The following is a 20,964-nucleotide window of genomic DNA, read 5'->3' as shown; positions in this document are numbered from 1 at the left end:
GGATTCCAGTTCCTAAATTTAGAATACCCCATTTAAAAGTACTTGAAATACCATTTCTGGAGCCTCTGGGCCATGAGGTACTGACCTGAGCTACAGCTAGTGTAGCTGTACTGAGCTGTACTGAAGTGCTTGCATAAAATTTCATCTCTGTTTTCCCAAGCAGATATACCTTAAATGCTTATGAGACTCAAATCCCATTCACTGTTAACTAAAAACTGATTTCATAAGCCAGTGAATATACTGAGAAAAGGTCAGTTCTTCAATCTCCATTCATGCAAACAACTCTTTATTCATGAAGAATTCACAGTGCTTTTAGTGGAATAGGGGCTCACAAACTAAGGCCCCAATGATTCTGGGACTCTCTAATTCCTCTCTACAATTAATGTCATTCTTAAATAAAACAAAAATGCTAAAAAGGCAGTAAGTGTTCTTATGGTAACAGGAATTGGGGAATACCATAACATAAAACCCAGTGCTCTAAGCTTGAGTCTCATTTTATTTCAGTCAGCTCATCTACACTTGCCACCCTTAACTCTATACTGTCATTGCCACATTTTTAGGAGTTACTGAAACTGGAATGAGATAAAGGTGAACAAGGGCATTGATCAAAGCACCAACTGTAACTGTTATTAGAAAAATCCAAAGATGGAGTTTTTCTATCTTCCCGCACTTTGCTATCCTAATTGTCAGGAAGCTTTTACCAATGTCTGACCTAAATCTCCCCTGCTGTAACAGAAACTGGTTAGTTCTTATTGTACCCAGAGGGAATATGTAGAAGTCTTTATTCCCTTACTCTTTATTTACATATTTGAAGCCTATTATCATGTCCTCTCTAAGCTTTATTTATATTAACCAACTGAACTTCCCACAACATTTCCTCACAGGTTGCATTTCTCTCCTCTGAACTGTTCCAAATAGTCCAGATCATTCAGCAATGTCCCAAACAGATACGCTCCTCCAGCAGAGGCCATATGAGCACTGAGCAGAGTGTAAGAATTAGCTTATGTCTTACATACAGCACTTTTTAATTGCTGTGAGAGTGGTGTTTGCCTCTTCTGCAGCCACACGATATGGCTGACTCATGATCAGCCTCCTATCAATTATAACCATTTTTCTGCAGCACTGCTGTTTAAGCTGATCATTTCCTCATGTTGGTACAACGGATCATTCCTAATTAAGTAAAAGGTCTTGTGTTTGTCCTTACTGAATTGTATCCTATTTCCTTCCAGACCATTTGTTCTATTTGTCAAGGTCACTTTGAGTTCTAATCCTGCCCTCCAGTGAGTTTGTGTCTTAGCTAAGAGTTGTCTGCAAATCTGAAAAGCACATTACTGTTTTTTCATCCACATCACTCATAAACACATTGAGAATTCCTGACCTAGCACAGACCCCTCTGGAAATCCATTTGATACATTCTCCAATTAGGCAATGATATTTACTCTCCAATACAGTTTCCCAACAAATTATATTATATACTTCAACAGTGGCTTCCTCTGATCCATTTTTGGAGTTACTGCCTGTTTGTATGGAGCCCAGATGTGCAAAAGAAAACAAAAAGTATATAATAATAATGTTTAAATAAAATGATGTCAAATGATGATCATGAACTCTACACTCTCAGTGGGTAGTCAAGCACAATAGTGTCTACTCCACTAATACAAATTAATAAAACACAGTTCAGATACCTTTGTGGTATTTGTTGTCTTCGGTGTCACTTTTATAGCAGTATCCCAAAACTAGGACCACGTTCTTGAGACTCCCTTTTTCAAAGAAATAAAATGGCAAATTTTAGTTTTAATGGGAAGTTTTTAATTTAAGGTCAGAAAGAGTAGATGACATCATGGCACTAAGAGGACAGAAAGCAGAGCACAGTCAATCGGACCCTTTATTCAAAATCATTGACCATGACAAACCCAGACATGAAGACAATATAGTTCATGTCTCCATTTAATGTCGGGGTTTATCCGGGTTCCAAGGCTTAAGCACAGGATCAGCCAACCAGCCTGTTGAACAAGCCCAAGAACAAAGCACCCTATTATATAGCACAGGCAGAGGTAGTAGGGTCACAGGAAACAGATGTCACAGCAAAGGGACAGGTGGCAAATGAAGTCCCAGTGCACAGCAGAAAGTACCAGTTATCAGTTTGGTTATGAAAAACACCCATGAAATGTGACACAAACTGAATAAAAATATTCTGAACTAATGATGGCACATAGGTGGGAGTTAGCAGGGAAGTGGAAATAGGGGATGAATGCCTACTGAATAATGCCAAAAAAGACTGGTTATAATAGATGAGAGATGGTGGGAAGCACATCCCTCCATGCTCAGATTTTTCATTACTTTAATTTTTTCTGCAACCAGACCTATCCATACTCCTTACAAAAGTGATTGGAACTTGAGTATAATGTTTCTTATTTAGACTTGGATCCTGTCTTACTATACAGAAGTCTAAATTTGTACTTGCAAAATGAACTACAGATTTACATATAAATTATTCTCTATGGGAATTCTCATATCTATTAAACATCAATGTGTTAGGTGACAGAATTGGAAAATGGTATTATATTTTGATATTCATATATGAACCACAGATAAAATTATTGTCTCAAAGTCTGACAATCTTTTTTTCCTGAAATATTTATATCTAACTGACATTATATATTTTAACCTTAAATGAAACTATTTCATACAAAAATATTTCCGTTTATCTTCGCTTATTTCACAGAAGCAAGGTGATTCTGTTGAAGAACTGCTCAGCAGTCTCAGAGCTATTTTCACCGATTCTGTGAAAATCTCAGTAGAAACCAAGGCCTTGAATTTAGGAAAGAACACCCAGCCCTTATAAATAATTGCTGTGAAAAGACGATCAAAAGAGAAAAGTACACATCAAACTGCATATATCCATCTTATTTGCTCATCTTGAGATTTGTGCAAACACAGCTAAACTCCTTTTCCTGAATAATAATTTTTCTATACATAAAATTTTTATTAAAAATGTTGAGGTGACTCAGATTCAAAGCTTTTTAAATCACACTGTACTATTCTATACAATATACTTTCCCTATCAATGACAGTGATAAGTGAGGCAGAAATTACATTTTCATAGTAACTGTTATTTACAAAATGCTAAAAATAAAATGTCCCTTTATAGTACTAGCATTTTAGCTATCAGGACCAGATGGACTGAAAATGCTATGCTATAGTGGGCACCATAACAGCTGAGGACTGAACAGACTGCACAAACTTGCTGTCTCAGGCAGAGGCAAGTCAGATGAAGGTGGAGGTTTTTTGACTCATACAACACTGCCAGCACTATGAGCTAACTGCAGTCTACAGATTCTTGTGGTGCCAGAAAGGAAAAAACCAGCTCCAGAATAAGTTCATGATAGTAATGAGAATACATATACAGCCTGCAACTAAGAAATTTGCTAGCAGGATTACAGTGTGCTTCTGAATCCACAGCAACAGCTTCAGTGTCTTTTTTGTTTTTTTACAGCAAACACGCTTTAAATTACACTGACAGGGAAACTCCAGAGTTGTTTTCAAAACTTGGTGTAAAGTGATGGCAATCCACATGTTGTGCCACAAAGCACTGTTTGAAATAATGTGCATTTTGAGTGTATTCCCCATTGCAGTACCATGGACTTGAGTCGACATGGGCTTTATTACTTTTGGGAGAGATGCAGGAAAGTGTACAGGTGAAGGAAGGTACAAGAGTCAAGGAGTACCCCACACTCAACTACACTCCTCTGGCTGTTTGTTTGTGGTTACCACTGAAACCCCACAGCTCCTGTCTGCCTACAGCAGCTCGAAACACCTGTCCCTGACAGGAACAGCACATCTGTATAAGTTCACACCCTGAGTTCAGGTGTGTAGACTTTCCCAGCTTTACTGTGATCTGCCTGCGACCCAAATCTAAAAGAACCATCCCTGAATAAGGATAGGAGAAGAAAACAAGGCAATAAGCAATTATGGAAAAATTATTAAAATCTAACATGGTCCACAGAGAGAGAAGCCAGAAGTTTAACAATTAGGATGGAGAAAGAACACAGGCTACCCGTGTAAGAGAAGACTATGGGACAGAAGATGGTGTGTGCTGAAACACGGCACAGGGATGCAGTGAAGTTGGGGGTCTGTCCATGTGCTGATCAGTGACAAGCTAGGGAAGAGCTGTTGCTTTATGTGGGCACAGGTATTCAGCCTGCTGGTATTCAGCTAACACCCGAGTGTCTGACACTGACCGGAGAGGACCGCAGCAGAACAAAATGAATGAACAGATCATGGATAGTGCTAATTTGTTCCTGGAACACCACAACAAACAGGACACAGCACACCCAAACTTGGCACTCACTTCAAAGTACTTGTCATTTGATGGTTTTACTTACCCAGCTGAGATGTTATCATGACTCTAACAGAATCACAAAAGTTGTCTATAACTCGTACAGGACGACGCGTTGATAAATCAAGCAGCAAGATATGTCCTCCTCCTGTCCCTATCCACAGTGCAGTATTTTTCTGCAGGCAAATTGTCTTCACTCTTCCAGAATAAGCCAGGTTATGTTTTGATTCCTTATTTAGTTTTTCCACTTTGTTCCTAAGAGTATGGAGAAAAATCGTATTGAAATCTGGTGGCACACTATTCCACAACTAATAAAACAACTCTCTTGATACGAGAGTTTTAAACATCATTCATCAAGACAAGCAACAAAAATCTCATGCTAACAAACTGGGATGAAAACTACTGGATGTCTAAGAGCCAGCTAGTCAGCTTTAGAAGGCCCATAAATAGAAGCCAGGTATACTTCTCTCTTCTCTCTCAGTCTGAAGGAGATTAATGTCACTGCAAATGGGAAGAGCACACCTACACCTGCTCCTAACCTCATCATAAAAAAATGCATGTGGCACATTAAGGGAGAGGAACAACTTAAATGCAAATGAAAATCACTGTCACCGTTAATAAAACTTTGATCTCCTACTGAATCTGTGCACTGGAGAGATCAGACATTCTTAATCAGGGGATGCAGGAAGTAACTGCATGTAAAAGCATTAGTATCTGAAGGACAGCAAAAGACTTTCTTCTTTCTTGAGTTAAATGGGTCTTCTTGATATCAGGAAAATTGTGAAATATAAGAGTTTTAAAAAACTGGGATTCTGCATGGAATATTCTGAAGTTTTGGGCCAATGGAGAGGAAAGGAAATCCACATTTGCTCAAAGAGCTGGGCAAATCCCTCACCTCTGGCAGGTTAAGGTACCATGCTACAGAAGGCAATCTGATATTCAGCTTTCTATCCATCAGGCCAACAATCTGCAATAAAACACTTACTTAAGAAAATGTGCACAGTCAATTAGTTCAGAAAGTTTTTCTGTCTTCTTGTCCCAAATTTCCACAAAATGGCTGTTTTTCTTTGCCAAGTAGATGGATTTGTCTACTGCTATTGAAATAATGTTTGCATCACTATAAGCATTATGACAGAACCTAAGAGAGAGAAGAACTCCTGTTAGCTACACAGAAAATACCTTGTAGAAAAACTTGACTATTATGAGTGAGGTTAGTTTCCCTTTGACTCTTGGAGAATCATTCAGCCTTAAAAACAAATGGGGCTAAGATACAACTGAAAGGCTTTGCTATAATCTTGCTACAGTTTGACATCAATTTTCCAAGTAACAGAGTTGGGCTGATGATATCCTTGGAGGTGCATTAATGCTCAAAGGCTATTAATAAATCTTTCTCATCAAACCCTGGTTTCCCTACTCAGGAAAAACTCCCCATAACTTCAAAGCAGGATTTGTCCATGTGAGAATTATATCAAATAGTCCAAAAGCATCAGTCAATAATTTCTAAATAGTCAGAAGTCAGCAATCATAACTGATTAAATATATATAGGACAAAGATATGCACACATACTGACAAACATGGAAGGACAAATACTACGCTAAGTATGGATGCATAATTTTAAATAAAGCAAACAAGGCCTGGACTAATACAATTGGAGGAGAAAAACTGATCAGTTGCATTAATACATTTTCTGAATAGATACTGACTTCATAAATCCTTTATAGATTAAAAATGGATAACCCTGGTTTAAAAGCAGCAGCGAATACTTTCGACACTACTCACTGATATTCCATCTGTATTATGGAAAGAAAAGAACAGAAACAAGCAAATTCAAAGAATGAGCTCTAGAACAAGACATTACATCAAAAAGTTCTGTCAGAAATCTTTAATGAAAACAACAAAAGTGCCAAGTAACATCACTTATAAGAAAAACTTACAGTTGACTTGTCTTTGTTTCAATGAGCTTTTGAACAGAGAAGTCACTAGTTAAGGCAATGATTTTTGTTCCACAGCCTCCCCAGATTAAATTTTTTTCAGATAAGCATGAGGATTCTTTTAAGCACATCAGTGGTGTGCTAACATTTCCTATAGTCACTATCTTCAAAGGTGTAGCACCCTTACACTGCAAGAAAAAATATACTCTGCATTAGAAACGAGGAGGATGCAGACACTCAGAAACTGCTAAAACAAGGCCACACAGCCTTGCTGAATTAAATTTACACATCCAGATTTTCTGACCCATTATAGTTCAGAACATTTCCAGAATGTTACAGACTGAAAATATTCCCATTACACATGTCTCATAGGGAAACAGCCTGTGTGAGTGGAAACAGGATAGAACAGGGACTGACACTTTCTGCAAGCCCTGGAGCAGTTAAAGAACTGGATGGAAAGTCACATCTATATCTTTGGAGACATCTCACACTGGACCATATTCTAGTTCTGCAATGCACTGCAATTCCATAACTGCTCTAAACTGCATATGGCCAGGAGCTAACCCTCAAGAACCAGCTGATATAAACAGCTCCCAGTATTTCTTCATCTGTTCTGTGAGAAGAACTCTGACCTACAGAAAACCTAAACGACACTTTCTTTTTGAACACAGCTGTTCTAAGAAAATTTACTAAATGAGAAGAAAAAGGAACTATAAAAACAATAAAGGAGATTAAAACTGTTAGAATATTCTTAAGAACAACCATTAATGTCAGTCTCTAGCCAGTTTGCCAGGCCTTTCAAAGGAATTTTCTGCCTCTTACTTCTACTCGTTAAAACATGTGCAGCTCCTCTAAGACTGCAGTAGAAAATTATTTATAGTTTTAGAGAAGGAATCAAAAAATAAGCAGCATGAAATAAAGCTACTCTTGGTAGCTGCTTTAGATATTCCTGATAGCACTTCGTAGAACAGCAAAGAACAAGTCTACCTTTACTGCTCTGTCTTCAAAAACTGCCAGTCTGCCATCAGCTGTGCCTACCAAGAAGAAATTCTTCTGTTTGCTGAAATAAAATAAAATAATGAATTCTAGAAATGTCTTAATCAGATAAAAAAAAATAAACAAGAAGTCTCTAGTATTGCAAGTATTCAATTAAACAGTAAAAGCAAACACAACCCCTGTGATCAGCAGTGTAATCCCCAGCTACACTGGGTGTAAAATTAAGTGGAAACATAGGCAAAATAAGCAGTTGTCTGAACAAAGCAGCATAGTTTACAGATGTAATTTTCTGAACATCTCTGTTAAGTATTATTTTCAAAATGTAATCCCAAATATTTAAAACTCATTTATACCTTTGCTTTGAAAGAGAATTGCAGTATAAACAAGTGATGGAATCTGACATTTTCTGCAGACGATGCCTTCTCGTTTCATCTTCTGTGTTAACTGCCCACAGAGAACCAGATTGGGTTCCTGCTACAATCCAGTTTTCTTTCTCAGTAGGAAGAGTCACTAAGGCCAAACTTATAATTTTACTATCTGCAATATCCTGAGTCAGAAAAAAAGAAGAAAAAATAACCTGGTCATAATTTCAGTAAGGGTAAATGCTAGTAAATTACTGGTGATAAAAATAAAGTACAATCTTCTTGGATCCTTGACAGACCCAAGGCCTAACCTCCCCTTTAAGAAATCTAATTCCCTATTAGCAGAACATTTTCAACTGTGCCATTTATCTTCAAAGTGCTGGGAAGGACCCCTCAAATAGTACACAGGAAAATCTCTAAGCTGAATGCTGAAAAAAAATATTCTCTCTATTCTAATCAAGGTCTCAAAGCCATGAGAGAATTAAGCAAATGGAAGTATACTGCAATATACATTCAGTTTAATTGTGAACAGTAAACATACTGGCTGAATATTTCTTTTTCTCATTTTAGTTGTAGAAGAATAACCCACGTAATTTATACCAAAGCTACCAACTCAGATGTATCATGGTCAACAGATGGCAGATGGAAATAGAACTTAGACAACTTTGATGATGAGTCATGCTCGGTTCTGGCACACATATTCATCATAGCCTGGGTAAAACATTTCCCCTTTCCTGACGGCACTGAGATGTACAAAAATCACATTAAAAGAACTGGAGGGCATCACCCAAAATGGCAAAAGGGAGATGGCATTCACAGGAAGTGAGGAATTGTTAAAAGACTACCTGGGTTGTTATGGGAGATAGAGACATGAAGGCTTGTCTAACTACTACTCCTTTTTGTGGCCTCCATGCTAGAAATAGCTTCCATCTGAGTGGAAGAAAGTTATCCAGTAGTGGAAAGAGAGTATGCTGAAAAACTTCAGTCTGGATGGCAGGAAGAGAGGAAAAAGCAACTGCTTTTCTACTTTATTTTGTGGATACAATGATGACTCACTTATGATATTTGTTCTCTCAAAGCTTAGCTTTGCAGAAGTAATATCCTGCTTCTGAAATGCATCTAGATGCCAGAAAAAATAGAATAAATGGCAACTTTCCCACATACCTCACAAGTATGTCCATCTGTATTCAGGTTAACAAATGAAAGTTGTGCTTTTTCTGTGTTCCCATTGCCTATCCAGACTCCTGCCTTCTTGCAGTTTTGATTGGCAGCTACCATGCACTCTGCTGTAGATGTGCTGGGTATTGAGACATACCTCATCAAACAGATAAGCTCTGCAGAATTCAGCATCTCATAAACCTAGAAAGAAAGCCACAGCATGCACATGGTCACAACAATGGCTTGTACAGTGATAAATAATAAGCAATGGATAACAATATTTTACAGAATATGGGCACGGTATCTCAGCAGGTCTGGTCATCTGTATTGCCACTACTGATGGGCAATCTTTGTGCACTGAGCAACTATAGGCAGTGAGATTAAGGCATGTTTGAAAACTTTCAATGAGCAAGGCAATGTGTGATAGCAGACAGCAGGTTTCAGATCCACAGTGTTGCTCCTCTCACATGCACGGAACAGCGTGTAACTGCACTGATACTATATAACAAAGTCCTTTTTGCATAGCTCTAGTATGAGACCATATAAGACCAAGAAGTAACCCAAACCATGTTTCAGTACAATCACTATACAGCACACAGGGGGAAACAGGAGGTTGGTGGCTGGTAGATTTGAATGGAACAGTTTATTCTGGATGGCAAGAGCAGGCAATATTTCATGTCTGTTTCCATTCCAGAAAAGAAGAACAGAAAAAACTCTGCCTCTTACAACTTAATGTCCCATTTTTTTTCAGAAAGCACAACTTTGTAGTATCATCTGTCATAAAAATATAAATAAATACAGCAAGTAATACCTGGGAAGATGTTGGTCGTTCCTGAGGGTTTTCCTTCAAACACTTTTTAATTAAATTCTCAACTTTAGGCCAGGGGGCACACCCATATTCTTTTACAGGATCTAAAATGTAAAATTAGATAACTTCTTAACCAGCATTTACCATGGGTCTGAGTAACTTATTTTAATAATTCATCTAACTTATTCCTGAGCTGCACTAAGAAATATCACATTCTTAGGTAAAATGTCAGCATGAACAGCTTAGGATTGCTCATCTGCCATTAAATGCTAGAGCATGAAAGAGTCCTTTTCATTAATAGCAGTTAAAGCAAATGGATTTTGCTTTATCTTTTTCTTTAATGTCCCTGTACCTAGGACTGAATCACACATGTATGTGGGTTGTGTTTTGATCAATTCTGACCATTCAAGGACATGTCACGTCAGTCTGTAGTCTTTCAAACTCCTGTGAACACTTTTATCCACATTTATTCTTCTGTGTCTGGGCATAATATATGAAATACAGATGAACTTCCAATAAAATATATAGCAATTAGATAAACAAGGCCATACAGTATTTATGAAATATGGACGTTCAAATCCCCACTCAGTGCTTTCAATATGTATCTTATGACTACAGGTGCTGACCTAAGAACAAATCACTCATGAAAAATGGTGCCTGTATTGCTTTTCCTTTTAGCTCATCACAATCCACAGCAGATATTCCAGTCCTACATTAGACAGAGGTAAGGTTAATGATAAATACCTGCAAATGAACATATTCAGTTCAACAAATGACAGGCACTATTTACTTGTGAGATCAGCCGGCCCTTCTTTGGGTGGAAATACATAAATGATGAGCATGTGCACAGATGGAATTGTACTATCCTTAGAAAGTAATACTTCTGATTATTTCATAGGGCTCATAATATAGTCAAATGGACAGCTGCACTGAAGAGATACTTAGTCATCAGTTCTTGGGATATCCCCTTCAGGAAGGGCATTGAAACTCTCTGAGCTTAGAACTGGACGATTTTCCTTAAGGAGCTGAAAATGTATGAACTCTTTGTCTCTTGTAATGGAGAAGCTATGCCAGATTAAGTGATGCTGCTCTTTCCTAGATGGAAAGACACCTCACTCCTAGATGGAGTAAGACATTTCTTAAAAAATGTTCCATGAGTATATGCACTATTGTAGGTAATAAATGAGAACACCAAATACTAAGCTTGTACTACTATAAAAATTCAGCAGCTCTTGACACTTTGGTAGAAGTTGCCAAAGACTGAGTTACACTGTCCAGATGACTACATAATGTCCAGCCTGACAGCCTGTTTAATCTTCCTTCCAGCAGTCAACAACTACATGTTGTAATGCAGATGAAATATGAAGAATGTTACATAGTTGGGCAGTGACTTCACAGTCTTTACAAGTTAAAAGGAAATTCCTAATTAAAACCTTTAGGGGTGGCTGCTCTTTTAAGGTAGTGGTGCTTTTTTTTTTAAGTAAGAATTCAAGGGGTTTTTTTAGAGATTTTAAGATATACAGTTTTTAAGTAATGGATATCTTAATGTAATATATCTCAATCAAAGAACAAAAGTGGAATTGTGTTTACCTTTGTGCATGACATGCATTATAGATGGTACCTTCAGCAACATCCATTTTAGCTGGCTCTGGATGAAGTCCCAAGTACACAAAATCTCTATTTCTTTACAAAGTGAACCAGCTAGATTCTTTGAAATTGCAGTGGAATTACAATCAATGTGATGCTGAATATATGTCTATTTCTCACAATTTCGAGACGATATGAAATTAGAGGAAGATTCTAAAAATTGCTGTTATTTACTCTCCTTCTCTGATCACTGCCAGATACAACACAATTCAAAAGAGATGCTATTTTTGGAAGAGGCAGGAGAAATGTTAAAACTTTAAGAAACAAGGCATACCTGGTAATTTCCCTTGAATTGCTAATTCATCAAATTCATTTGGAAACTTCAAGCCTTCCATTATTCTACCTCCTCCTGTTAAAATGTCATAAAGCAGCAAGCCAAATGAATAAACATCAGCTTGCTGATTGTAAATAACATTTCCTCTGGCAACCTCTGGTGCTCGAAATCCTGCAAATAAATCATTCATTAATAGTTATTTTCATATCAAGATGAAGCCATCTTTATACTTAAAAAAGTAAATTATTGATGAAAACGTCACAGGAAGTAAACCAAAAACAGCACACTATTTCTGGGCTGCCAATAGTTTGTATTTGGCAGACATCCAAAAATATCAGCAGTAAGTATAAAGGAAAGGGACAGTACATCAATCACAGAGCTCCTGAACCATTACATAAAATAATTATTTTATAAATGAATGCTGAAAATGAAGGGCAAGTCTGCAGTTGTTACTGAGGGCCTAACATTTCACACTTGAGGTCACACTCTCACGCACAATTTAAAAGACATAAAGGCACTTTTCAAAGTGGTTGAATTGCTCAGTGCTTTAGAATGAATGCTAATAGATTCTCTCTTAAGTCAGGGAACAGTGCAAGCATTTATTGCCTTTAAAAATCATTAAGACCTATGTATGGACTACTGGAAATTAAACAACACATTTTAGCAGTATAATTTCAATATCACAGTAACCATATGAAAACAGCAAAAAATGATGATGAAGGCATGTAATTTCATTTGTTCTCTTTTTAAACCTTTAGTGTATTCCTTGATAAGGGGTTAAAACATGAACAGGAAGAAAATGCAAGAGGTATATATCTGGCATCACAACTTGTAATATGATTAGGACTACTTATGGTGATTATGACTAGAGAGTATAGATTTGAGTTACTTTTTACAGACTACATAAAATCATATTAGCTATTTTTGGACATAATGAACTATAAATCAAAGCATATTTCCATACCTGGTGTGCCCTCTGAGGTTTTTATTCCCATTCGGCAACAATACTGGGCGATGCCATAGTCAGCTATTTTTGCAATAACAGCTGAATTGGGATATAAGGTAAAAAGCAACACATTGTGAGGCTTTAAATCACGGTAGATGATCATTGCTGAATGCAGGTACCTATTAATCAAAAAAATATTTATTGAAAGCATCCATAAGTCAGGGATTCATCTGTACACACACACTGAGTGCAATATTCCCACAACAGTAAATCGTGCTTTCAGATGTGAACCATTGTGTTAAAAATGTCAAACATCACTAACATGATGCTCCTTTAGTGCATGATGACAGAATTATTCTGAAATACTATTTACTGGCACATACAGATTGCAGTATTTTAGTACTAAGTCTTATTTGAAGAGTTGTCGGCAGTTTGAAAACTGAATCTTAGAAGTTTAAATTTCATTGATTCCTGAGTCCCTTTGCAGGTTTTGTAATTTTAAAGTCACACTGCACTAGATCCCGAGGTCATTCAGGGACTTTCAGAACTTTAGAAATGCACTAAATTAATTTCTTTGACATTTCAATACAAAATCAACAGCTGCATAGGAATTGCACCTAGAGCTCTTGCAATTTTCCTGCTTATATGAGCATGACAGAATCAGAATTACTGAGTATTCTCAGTTGGAAGGGATCCACAAGGATCATAGAGACCAATTCTTACATGAATGGCCTGGAGAGGGATTAAACCCACAACCTTGGTATTATTAGCAATATGCTCTAACCAAGTGAGCTAATCTCAGGATTATTTGTCAACAGAAAAAAAACACAGGTAACAAAAGTCCGTGTTATATATCAGCTAATCAACCATAAAAATAAAAGCATTTGTCTGACCCAGGGAATATTCTCGTTGGGATATGAGAAAATAGAAGTCTTTCATCTGCAATGTATCTTATATGCAGCTATACCCTGTTTCTACAGCAATGCAGAAGTCACATTTACCTTAAGCCATCAGCTACATGTAGAGCTATCCTGTGCTGAAGTATTCTAGTTAAACTTGCATTGTCTTGTTGAAGCAAACGGTCAAGAGATCCTTTAAGGGCTAATTCCATCACCAGCATCCGGGGACGGATTGCAGCAGCCAGCAAAGACACTAAACTGGGGTGATGGAGGTGACAAAGCACTGCAAGCTCCTGTAAATTGTAAAATCAGATTAAATAATGCCAATACCATAACCTCTGTGTCTCTGAAGTAAACTAGGGAATGTTCTGGAGTGAAGACTTGCAATTTACTTAAACGTTTAAAGCCCTTTGCTAGGGTGGGCATTCCAAGAGCAGCACTACAGAAAAAAAGGGCAATATTTCTTACCTGTCTTAGAAGCCTGAGGGAAGTATGTTTATTGAAAATCTTTACAGCAACCTCTTCTCCACCATAGGATGCACGATACACAGATCCAAATCCACCATCACCTTTTGAACAATAAAATTGAAAAAACTATTATAAACAGAGACAACAACCATTTCTCAAAAAAATACCTGAAAGGGTTCAGTTTTAAAATGTGTGAATCATCTACTGTGTTAAGCTTCATAATCAGTAATCTAAACACATAAAAAACAGCATACAAGTTAAAGGAAAATTAAAAACTTGATAATACATTTCTTCAGAAAAGAAATCTATAAAATGTTGCAGAACCGATTCCAGTAGATTTGTTTACATAATCTCTTTTAAAAAAACAAACTCTACAAAATAATGCTTACCCAGGAGAAACTCAGGAGCTTCATCAAATTCCAGGTCATCATTGTTCAACATAATATTTCTAGGCAAATCAGCCAATATCAGATCAGGAGCAATCTGAGCAATTGGAATGGTCTGTCTTGGTTGATCAGGATTTACCAAAAGGTCACCTAAGAAAAAAAAAATGAGAAAAGGAAAAAAAAAGAAGGGCAGTCATCATTCAAAAGGCACTGAGGGGTACATGGATCTCTGTGAGTGCATAAGACCAACATACCTAAAATTAGATTCATACATGTGCATATATATATATATACACACGCACATAAATACTAATTAAGTCTGCCATTCAAATTCTTGAATCTTACACATTTAAGTATTTTCAAGGTTCTGTATATGTACCAACTAAATGTGATAAAAACTGTTGCTACTTAACAACACCAAACTAACCAAGAGATTATTTTTCTGTCTGTAAAAAGAAAGAATGCTGTATGTAGAGTGTCACCCTGAATACTGCATTTTAAATTACTGTTCTACCTGATCCAACCAAAAGATCAAGCATCAGTTTTACAATGTGTTGGATTCAGTTCCATGAATGAAGCTGCATTCTCAATATTACGACAAAATGATTCTTTTCATTATTGCCATTTTTACACGACTACACAGAGTAGCTGCAATCTGTCTCATATTCTGTACTTATATATACTAGACAGATCTTACACAAAAGAAGAACAAGTTACTTTTGATTTATACTGTAATTATTTCTTAAAGAAATGAAACATTTTAAAATAACATGAAGTACCCAAATGTTATAAAGGGGATGTTGCATAATATTTGTCTACATACAAGTGTACCTCTATATACCTCAAATGGCATAAATACATACCTTCTTCAGCCCTTCTAAGTAAGTCATCAAGTAGTATTTTTTGGTGTTCTTCACCATCTTGAAAGCTGTACAGAGCCCATTTCTTCAACAGTGTTTCCCCTTCACCACATACATCTATATCCAACAAACCTGGAAACCATTCCTCCATAAGAGAATCTATGTGATCCACAACTTGCCCCAAAAGGATGCACCCTTTAAGAAACCAAAAGAAGGGAAATTACAGACTCAATCTGCCATACTTTTAATTACGAAGATAAACTCTGCATTCCAAAGGCAAAAGCACAACAGACCAAAATGCCAAGCTGCAATCAAACTGGAGCAAAAATCAGGCTCAGGGATAATTAACCTTTTCTGCAAGAAGGTGCCGTAATTTTCAAAAAACTGTCTGGGTTGTTGTCAAATACTGCTGATTCCACTAGACAATAAGCCTCGGGAGACCAATTCAAGTAGATGCCTTGTCTCCAATACATTCTATTAGGACGAAGAGCTCGTTCTAGAAAACATGAAATAAGATTAAAAATCTGATATCAAATATGAATGTCAACTTTAAAATTTTCAGAATAATTCATAGTACTTTGAATGTTAACTTATGATTGTAGGATCATACCTACCCAAACAATAAACAAAATAAAGGCTAAAACTTTGCAGGCAGCATAGCCCCACAAAAGCTGAATATATATCAACTGGTGCTCAGTTCTATAAGGTATATCCACAAACTATAAATATTTAATCAGATGATAAGTCATGTAGCAGGTAGGCATTACAGAAATGCTTAGGTACATTCAGGTTCAAGCATAGAATATCTTAGGCAATAAATGAAAAACCCAATTATTTAAATTTTTCCCCTGTCACAGACTCATGAAATTGCAGGATGCGTCTGGAATTTAACACTCCGAAGAAATTTGAATGCCAGGACAGCAGGCATAAATGATATTTGTAAAGCATTAGCAATGCATATTTTTCACACCTGAAATTCAAAAATCACACATGAAGAAAACAAAGCTGAATGAAATTGCAAAGTTCAGCAGATAGGTCTACACAAAACACAGAATTATTGGAAAAACACTAAAGATGGATCCCCTCCTTCTATTTTTAGACTTTCATAAAGGGAGGATCAATGAATCTGAAGAAAAGCAGTTAGTTTTTCTGTGTGGAAGACGCATCCTTTCCAGTATTCTTTGTGGAAGCAAACAGCAATATTGCATAAACATAAGGATTTCCTCTATGTCTAGCATGTGAAGGAGAGAAATAGGCTGCTTACAACCTTCACTTTCTTTTGCACACCACTGTGAAGATCAGGTGCTATCTATTCCTAGATATTTCTAAGTTACAAAAATGACCCCTGTCCTTTTATCACATTTGTGAAGTGGTCAGAGATTAGCTAATGCAAACCAACGTTGGGGATTAGAGCTTTAACATGCAGGTGTTGGCATTCAAAGGAAACATGCTCACTATTACTTAAAGATTTGTACCTCTTCCTGACAGCATGTAAGGTGATATTTCAAGCAACCTGTTGATCAGCCTGGACCAAAATCCCATAGGAAAGTATGGCATCTCATAAAGCCTGATGATAATTTCTGAATTTTCACAGTGGGGAAGCTCAATAACAGGTCTGTGATCAGACAAACTGAAAGAATAAAAATATTAAGACAGTATTTGATTATGTACTTTATCCAAACTGACTACTGTCATATATTATTTATTATGTAAAATATATTATTTATTAATGAATATATGATTCAGATGACAGTGTATCTGCTTATTCTGCTTGTTTGTGCTAAAGTGAAGTTCTGCTGTAATTTAAACCCATCAGAACCTCACTAACAACCATTAGATATCGAATGTAAATGTGAGAAAAATCTGAGACATATATAAGGCAGGATAAAATCTTCGTATCCCAGGACTCTGAAGGACATAGAAAGCCTAATCAGCAACATAAGCATTATTAAACATACCAGGGAAATCTGTAACTGAGGCAGAGAAACTGTGTTATCTGCTTCAGATATAACAAAAATACCACATTCAAAGTCATAATGCTTTTTTTTAGTCACCACATTTAATATCTGCACTGTTTGGAAGACATACTGCCTATGAATAACTTGTCTGTGGTTCTCACTTCAAGCAAATAGGTTATAGAATTTCATGGTTATCTTTTATATTGCAATAAATATCTGTAATGCTGGCACACTGCTATGTGAAGCTAAATTATAATCTCCCTGCTGTAGTCTTGAAGCATGGTAACTGTAAAAGAAATATTATCCTCATAAAGCATTTTAGCATTTATAGATTCCATTTACCCACCATGCTGATAAAGTGTAAGCTTTATCTGTTACAAGATCAGCTTAACATGCCCCTTCCAAAAGCATTTAATAAAGTGTACTATACAAAGTATGTATCATGCTTTCATACACCAAATTGTTCTGATGATCAGTTTTTATTTTGATCTATCTCTATGGCTGTCATTTGTGGGTTTAACTCTTTGCTTACCTGCTTGGGATTAGCAGCTGATCCTCTCCTAATGGCAAAGCAATCTGAAACTTTTCCAGAAGCTTGAAGTATTGTGACATATAGATCTTAGGAAATTTGCTCTTCTTTAAAAGGAATTTTTCTACATCTGAACGCTTTACAATTCCTTTAGGATATTTAGAACAGCCTTCCACTTTCACCATCAGAATCTTTCAAAAAAAGTAAAAAAATTTTAGGTGTACATTCATCATTAGATTGTATTTTCCTGACAAACTTTGTTCCCTGAAATATTTGGTATAGCCTAATATTCTGGGAGGGGGGAAGGGGGTTAGAAACGGATTCCCTTTCACAGTGAAACCAAACATTTCCATAATGCTAGAACAGCATGACAACAGCAGTGACAGAATGTAACCTGTCCACAGGTAACCCTTCTTACATCTTTAACCCAAAGTTCCAGCTTTCATCTCAACCTGTCGCAACATATTGTACAATTACTTTGCATCCATGGGGTCTTTCTATTCTACAAGTATTCTTCTGTCCATTGCAGTTTAAGTTATGTTGGACATTAGAGTGAAAGAACATAGAAGCAATGAAATAGTTACTTGTCCAGAAGGCAACAGAAACAGAAAGAGATGGATAAAACAATCTGGGCCCTGAGAAAATTCTAGATCATGAACAAATAATGAAAAGGTAAAGAAGAATCACTGACAAGTTACAGTGGCTTCAGACAGGGGAAAATATACCATGAATCCATACACAGAAGTAATCAGAGTCTAACCTGTGCCATGATTTTACAGAGCCACTTAGGATCTACAAAATACAGATCTCTTAGCTGTAGTGCTGGGTCTTGAAAATGAAGAAGAACACCTGCATAAAGAATACTGTAATTAGCAATGCATTGTTCAAGCTCCATATTAAGCAAAGTAAACACCCCACTCTGGGCTGTTTTCCTTACGTGACTTGACATAAGCAATTTGAATAATAAAAACAGCTATTGAATTTATGTCAGTATCTCAGAACAGTAGAATGAAATCATGGTTTGTTCAGCTTTACATTTATTTTCAGACTTTTCATTAGATTTGTAATCTGACTTGCTTTTTTGCCAAGCTCTGTGTGGTTTATTACTCAATCTTAGGAAGTGCACTGACATAAGCTATTACATGTATTCCTCTAACCATTATAGTATTTGAGCTGTTGGAACAATTGCATCTTTCTCCAGCAACTGTGCTGTCTAATAAGCAGGTATGATGTTTTCAAGGAGGGACAAGAGATATAAATTGTTACAGTAGTGATCCTTCATACCATGGAATTCCCTTCCTAACAACCTGGTTTAACACACTAATGTTACCCAAGCTTAGACACTTCAGCTCACCACTTTGTGGCAACCTTGTGAAAGATTTAAAAATGTGTACAAGTCTGTCTGCTGCAGATTTGCAAAAAGGTGCTAACAAACACACACTGAAGACAGCATTTTACCTGATTCATTGAGAAAGTGAATTGCGTGAGGGAGTTCATTTTCGTCCAGTTGTAACTGGTTTTCCTGCACCAGTTCCAGTAAGCGTTTCTGATCGATCACAGGAAATTCAACTGGGACATTTTTGCGTTCCAGCAAAATTCTCTTTTCCAGCTCCAGGTAGCTGTCAGGAATCAGCTGACCAACCACTGGTTGATCTCTGATCTGTAAAATTAGGAACAGTAATCTTAAATGTAATAATTTATTCATGTGAATTGCAGACAGTAAACCCAAGATGTAAGGTGGGTATGTCCACTCAGTAGTAGCAGCAAGAAGGAACAGGAACATTCATTTATTGAGTAACATGACTTAGTGGGTAAGATGACTTTGGAGACAATAGAACTACAAGTGCAGATTCTCCAGTTTAGGAGGATCACTCAGTGCACAAGATCTTATTTTCCTGCTTTAATTCACTTTCCTCTTTCTAAGAATAGTTTCACGCTATGTAAAATGAAATCAGTAATGGAAAATTAGCTGGTTTTCAGAAATCACAAAATCATATTTCCTGGTCCCTTGAAATCTTGCAACACTTATTGCACTTATTAACACATGATGCAAACATTTACTTTTACATGTTTAATACACCCAACAAAACCAGTTTTTAATTAAATTTCTTTGTAAGAAGAAGATGGCCCATTTTAATTAAGTATTCAATTTATGCTCCTAGTGCTTGAAAACAGAATTTAGCTGGGATTTTTACTAAGTTGGGTTTTTTTGGTAGAAAGTGAAATTAAAACAAACCTGGTGATTTTCTTTCATTATTTTGCTTTGCATAATGTTTTATGAAGGCAAGATGAGTTTGCTATCACACTAAAATGTATTTAATTATGTGTTAATGTTTAAAAATTTATTCACTTAACTAAAACTAGAATGTTTTCAACATTACAAACGGTATGTAGCTTACCTTGAAATGAAGACTCTCCTTTATTATTATTTTCCGAAGTCTGATAATGGAATCAGATTCCTCTGTAGCATTCACAAAGTGATAATCCTGGATTGCTGGGAAGCCTCGCTTATTCAACAGCTCTCTAGTAATTTTACTCATGCAGGCCTTACGTTGCATTTCATCAGAAACATCTAAATGAGTGCCAACAAGAATGACGGGGGATGTTGAAGCTCGAGCCTGTTAGTAAGATCCATACTGTTGATTAACTCAATAGTGAATGTTGATTTTAGTGTTTTATATCCACATAAAATGTGAGCAATTTAATAAAAACAATCAATAAAATGAAAAAAGCTACTGTTTCTCCCTTTTTAAATATATCTCTCTTAACTAAGTTTTGAAATCTCCTATTTCATGTCTTTATTCAGACTAAGTTTAAACTGCAATCCCATATAATAGCCTTGACTGGATAAGACAACAAGGATGCATTGGCCTATAAATCCAAAACATATTTTTCAACAGAGCAGTCTATTTCAAAACAGAAATATTAAAAAATCATTTTTTTCTAAATGGAAGGAGTGTAGATCTGGATTTAATTCTTTGCAAATTAACTGCATTGCCAGTAAAGTAGGAGAGACACTTTTCATTGAGAACATCCAACAAAATGGAAAAGCTAAAAGAAATGTCACTTTTCTAGTTGTCATTGGAACAGTGCAGCGATGAAACATCAGCAAGTGCTACATAGCAAAAGAGAACACATCAGAAATGGTCTTTATCAACACTAAACTGACTGCTACCCTCTGTCCTGTATCTCTTCTCAAGGTGCAAAGACTGAAAAAGACAAGTTTACCAAAGAGAATCAGTATAAAAACTCTTTATGTGATTGTATTGCCCAGTCATGGCTAACCATCCTTCAAAAGGAAAAGACAAGTAATGCTCACTCCTCATAGAGCACACAGAAAACACAGAGAGCAAAGGAAAAATATATAGGCAGATTCTTAGATCAATTTCCCCACCATAGTTC

General features: G+C 36.5%; 1 protein-coding gene across 2 annotated transcripts in view; it reads right to left on the bottom strand.

Moving 5' to 3' along the window:
• The window catches only part of LRRK2 (leucine rich repeat kinase 2), a 64,427-nt gene that overhangs the window by 1,986 nt on the left and 41,477 nt on the right, over nucleotides 1-20,964 (bottom strand). Inside the window, exons 31-51 of one of the 2 annotated variants that reach the window (XM_064656300.1) lie at nucleotides 19,962-20,180; nucleotides 19,021-19,222; nucleotides 18,323-18,411; nucleotides 17,566-17,753; nucleotides 16,551-16,705; nucleotides 15,425-15,571; nucleotides 15,079-15,270; nucleotides 14,219-14,365; nucleotides 13,830-13,930; nucleotides 13,464-13,654; nucleotides 12,481-12,641; nucleotides 11,517-11,687; nucleotides 9,599-9,699; nucleotides 8,794-8,988; nucleotides 8,475-8,615; nucleotides 7,621-7,814; nucleotides 7,259-7,331; nucleotides 6,275-6,459; nucleotides 5,325-5,477; nucleotides 4,386-4,594; nucleotides 1,686-1,760 (exon numbers count right to left, since the gene is read on the bottom strand). In XM_064656300.1, coding sequence (XP_064512370.1) covers nucleotides 1,686-1,760; nucleotides 4,386-4,594; nucleotides 5,325-5,477; nucleotides 6,275-6,459; nucleotides 7,259-7,331; nucleotides 7,621-7,814; nucleotides 8,475-8,615; nucleotides 8,794-8,988; nucleotides 9,599-9,699; nucleotides 11,517-11,687; nucleotides 12,481-12,641; nucleotides 13,464-13,654; nucleotides 13,830-13,930; nucleotides 14,219-14,365; nucleotides 15,079-15,270; nucleotides 15,425-15,571; nucleotides 16,551-16,705; nucleotides 17,566-17,753; nucleotides 18,323-18,411; nucleotides 19,021-19,222; nucleotides 19,962-20,180 — 3,289 coding nt within the window. The remainder of the gene's footprint in view (nucleotides 1-1,685; nucleotides 1,761-4,385; nucleotides 4,595-5,324; nucleotides 5,478-6,274; nucleotides 6,460-7,258; nucleotides 7,332-7,620; nucleotides 7,815-8,474; nucleotides 8,616-8,793; nucleotides 8,989-9,598; nucleotides 9,700-11,516; nucleotides 11,688-12,480; nucleotides 12,642-13,463; nucleotides 13,655-13,829; nucleotides 13,931-14,218; nucleotides 14,366-15,078; nucleotides 15,271-15,424; nucleotides 15,572-16,550; nucleotides 16,706-17,565; nucleotides 17,754-18,322; nucleotides 18,412-19,020; nucleotides 19,223-19,961; nucleotides 20,181-20,964) is intronic. The other variant, XM_064656301.1, reaches the window with a different exon arrangement.

Source organism: Pseudopipra pipra, chromosome 5, assembly GCF_036250125.1.
Source record: "Pseudopipra pipra isolate bDixPip1 chromosome 5, bDixPip1.hap1, whole genome shotgun sequence".
NCBI lineage: Eukaryota > Metazoa > Chordata > Aves > Passeriformes > Pipridae > Pseudopipra > Pseudopipra pipra.
This window is presented reverse-complemented; position numbering and strand designations above follow the sequence as displayed.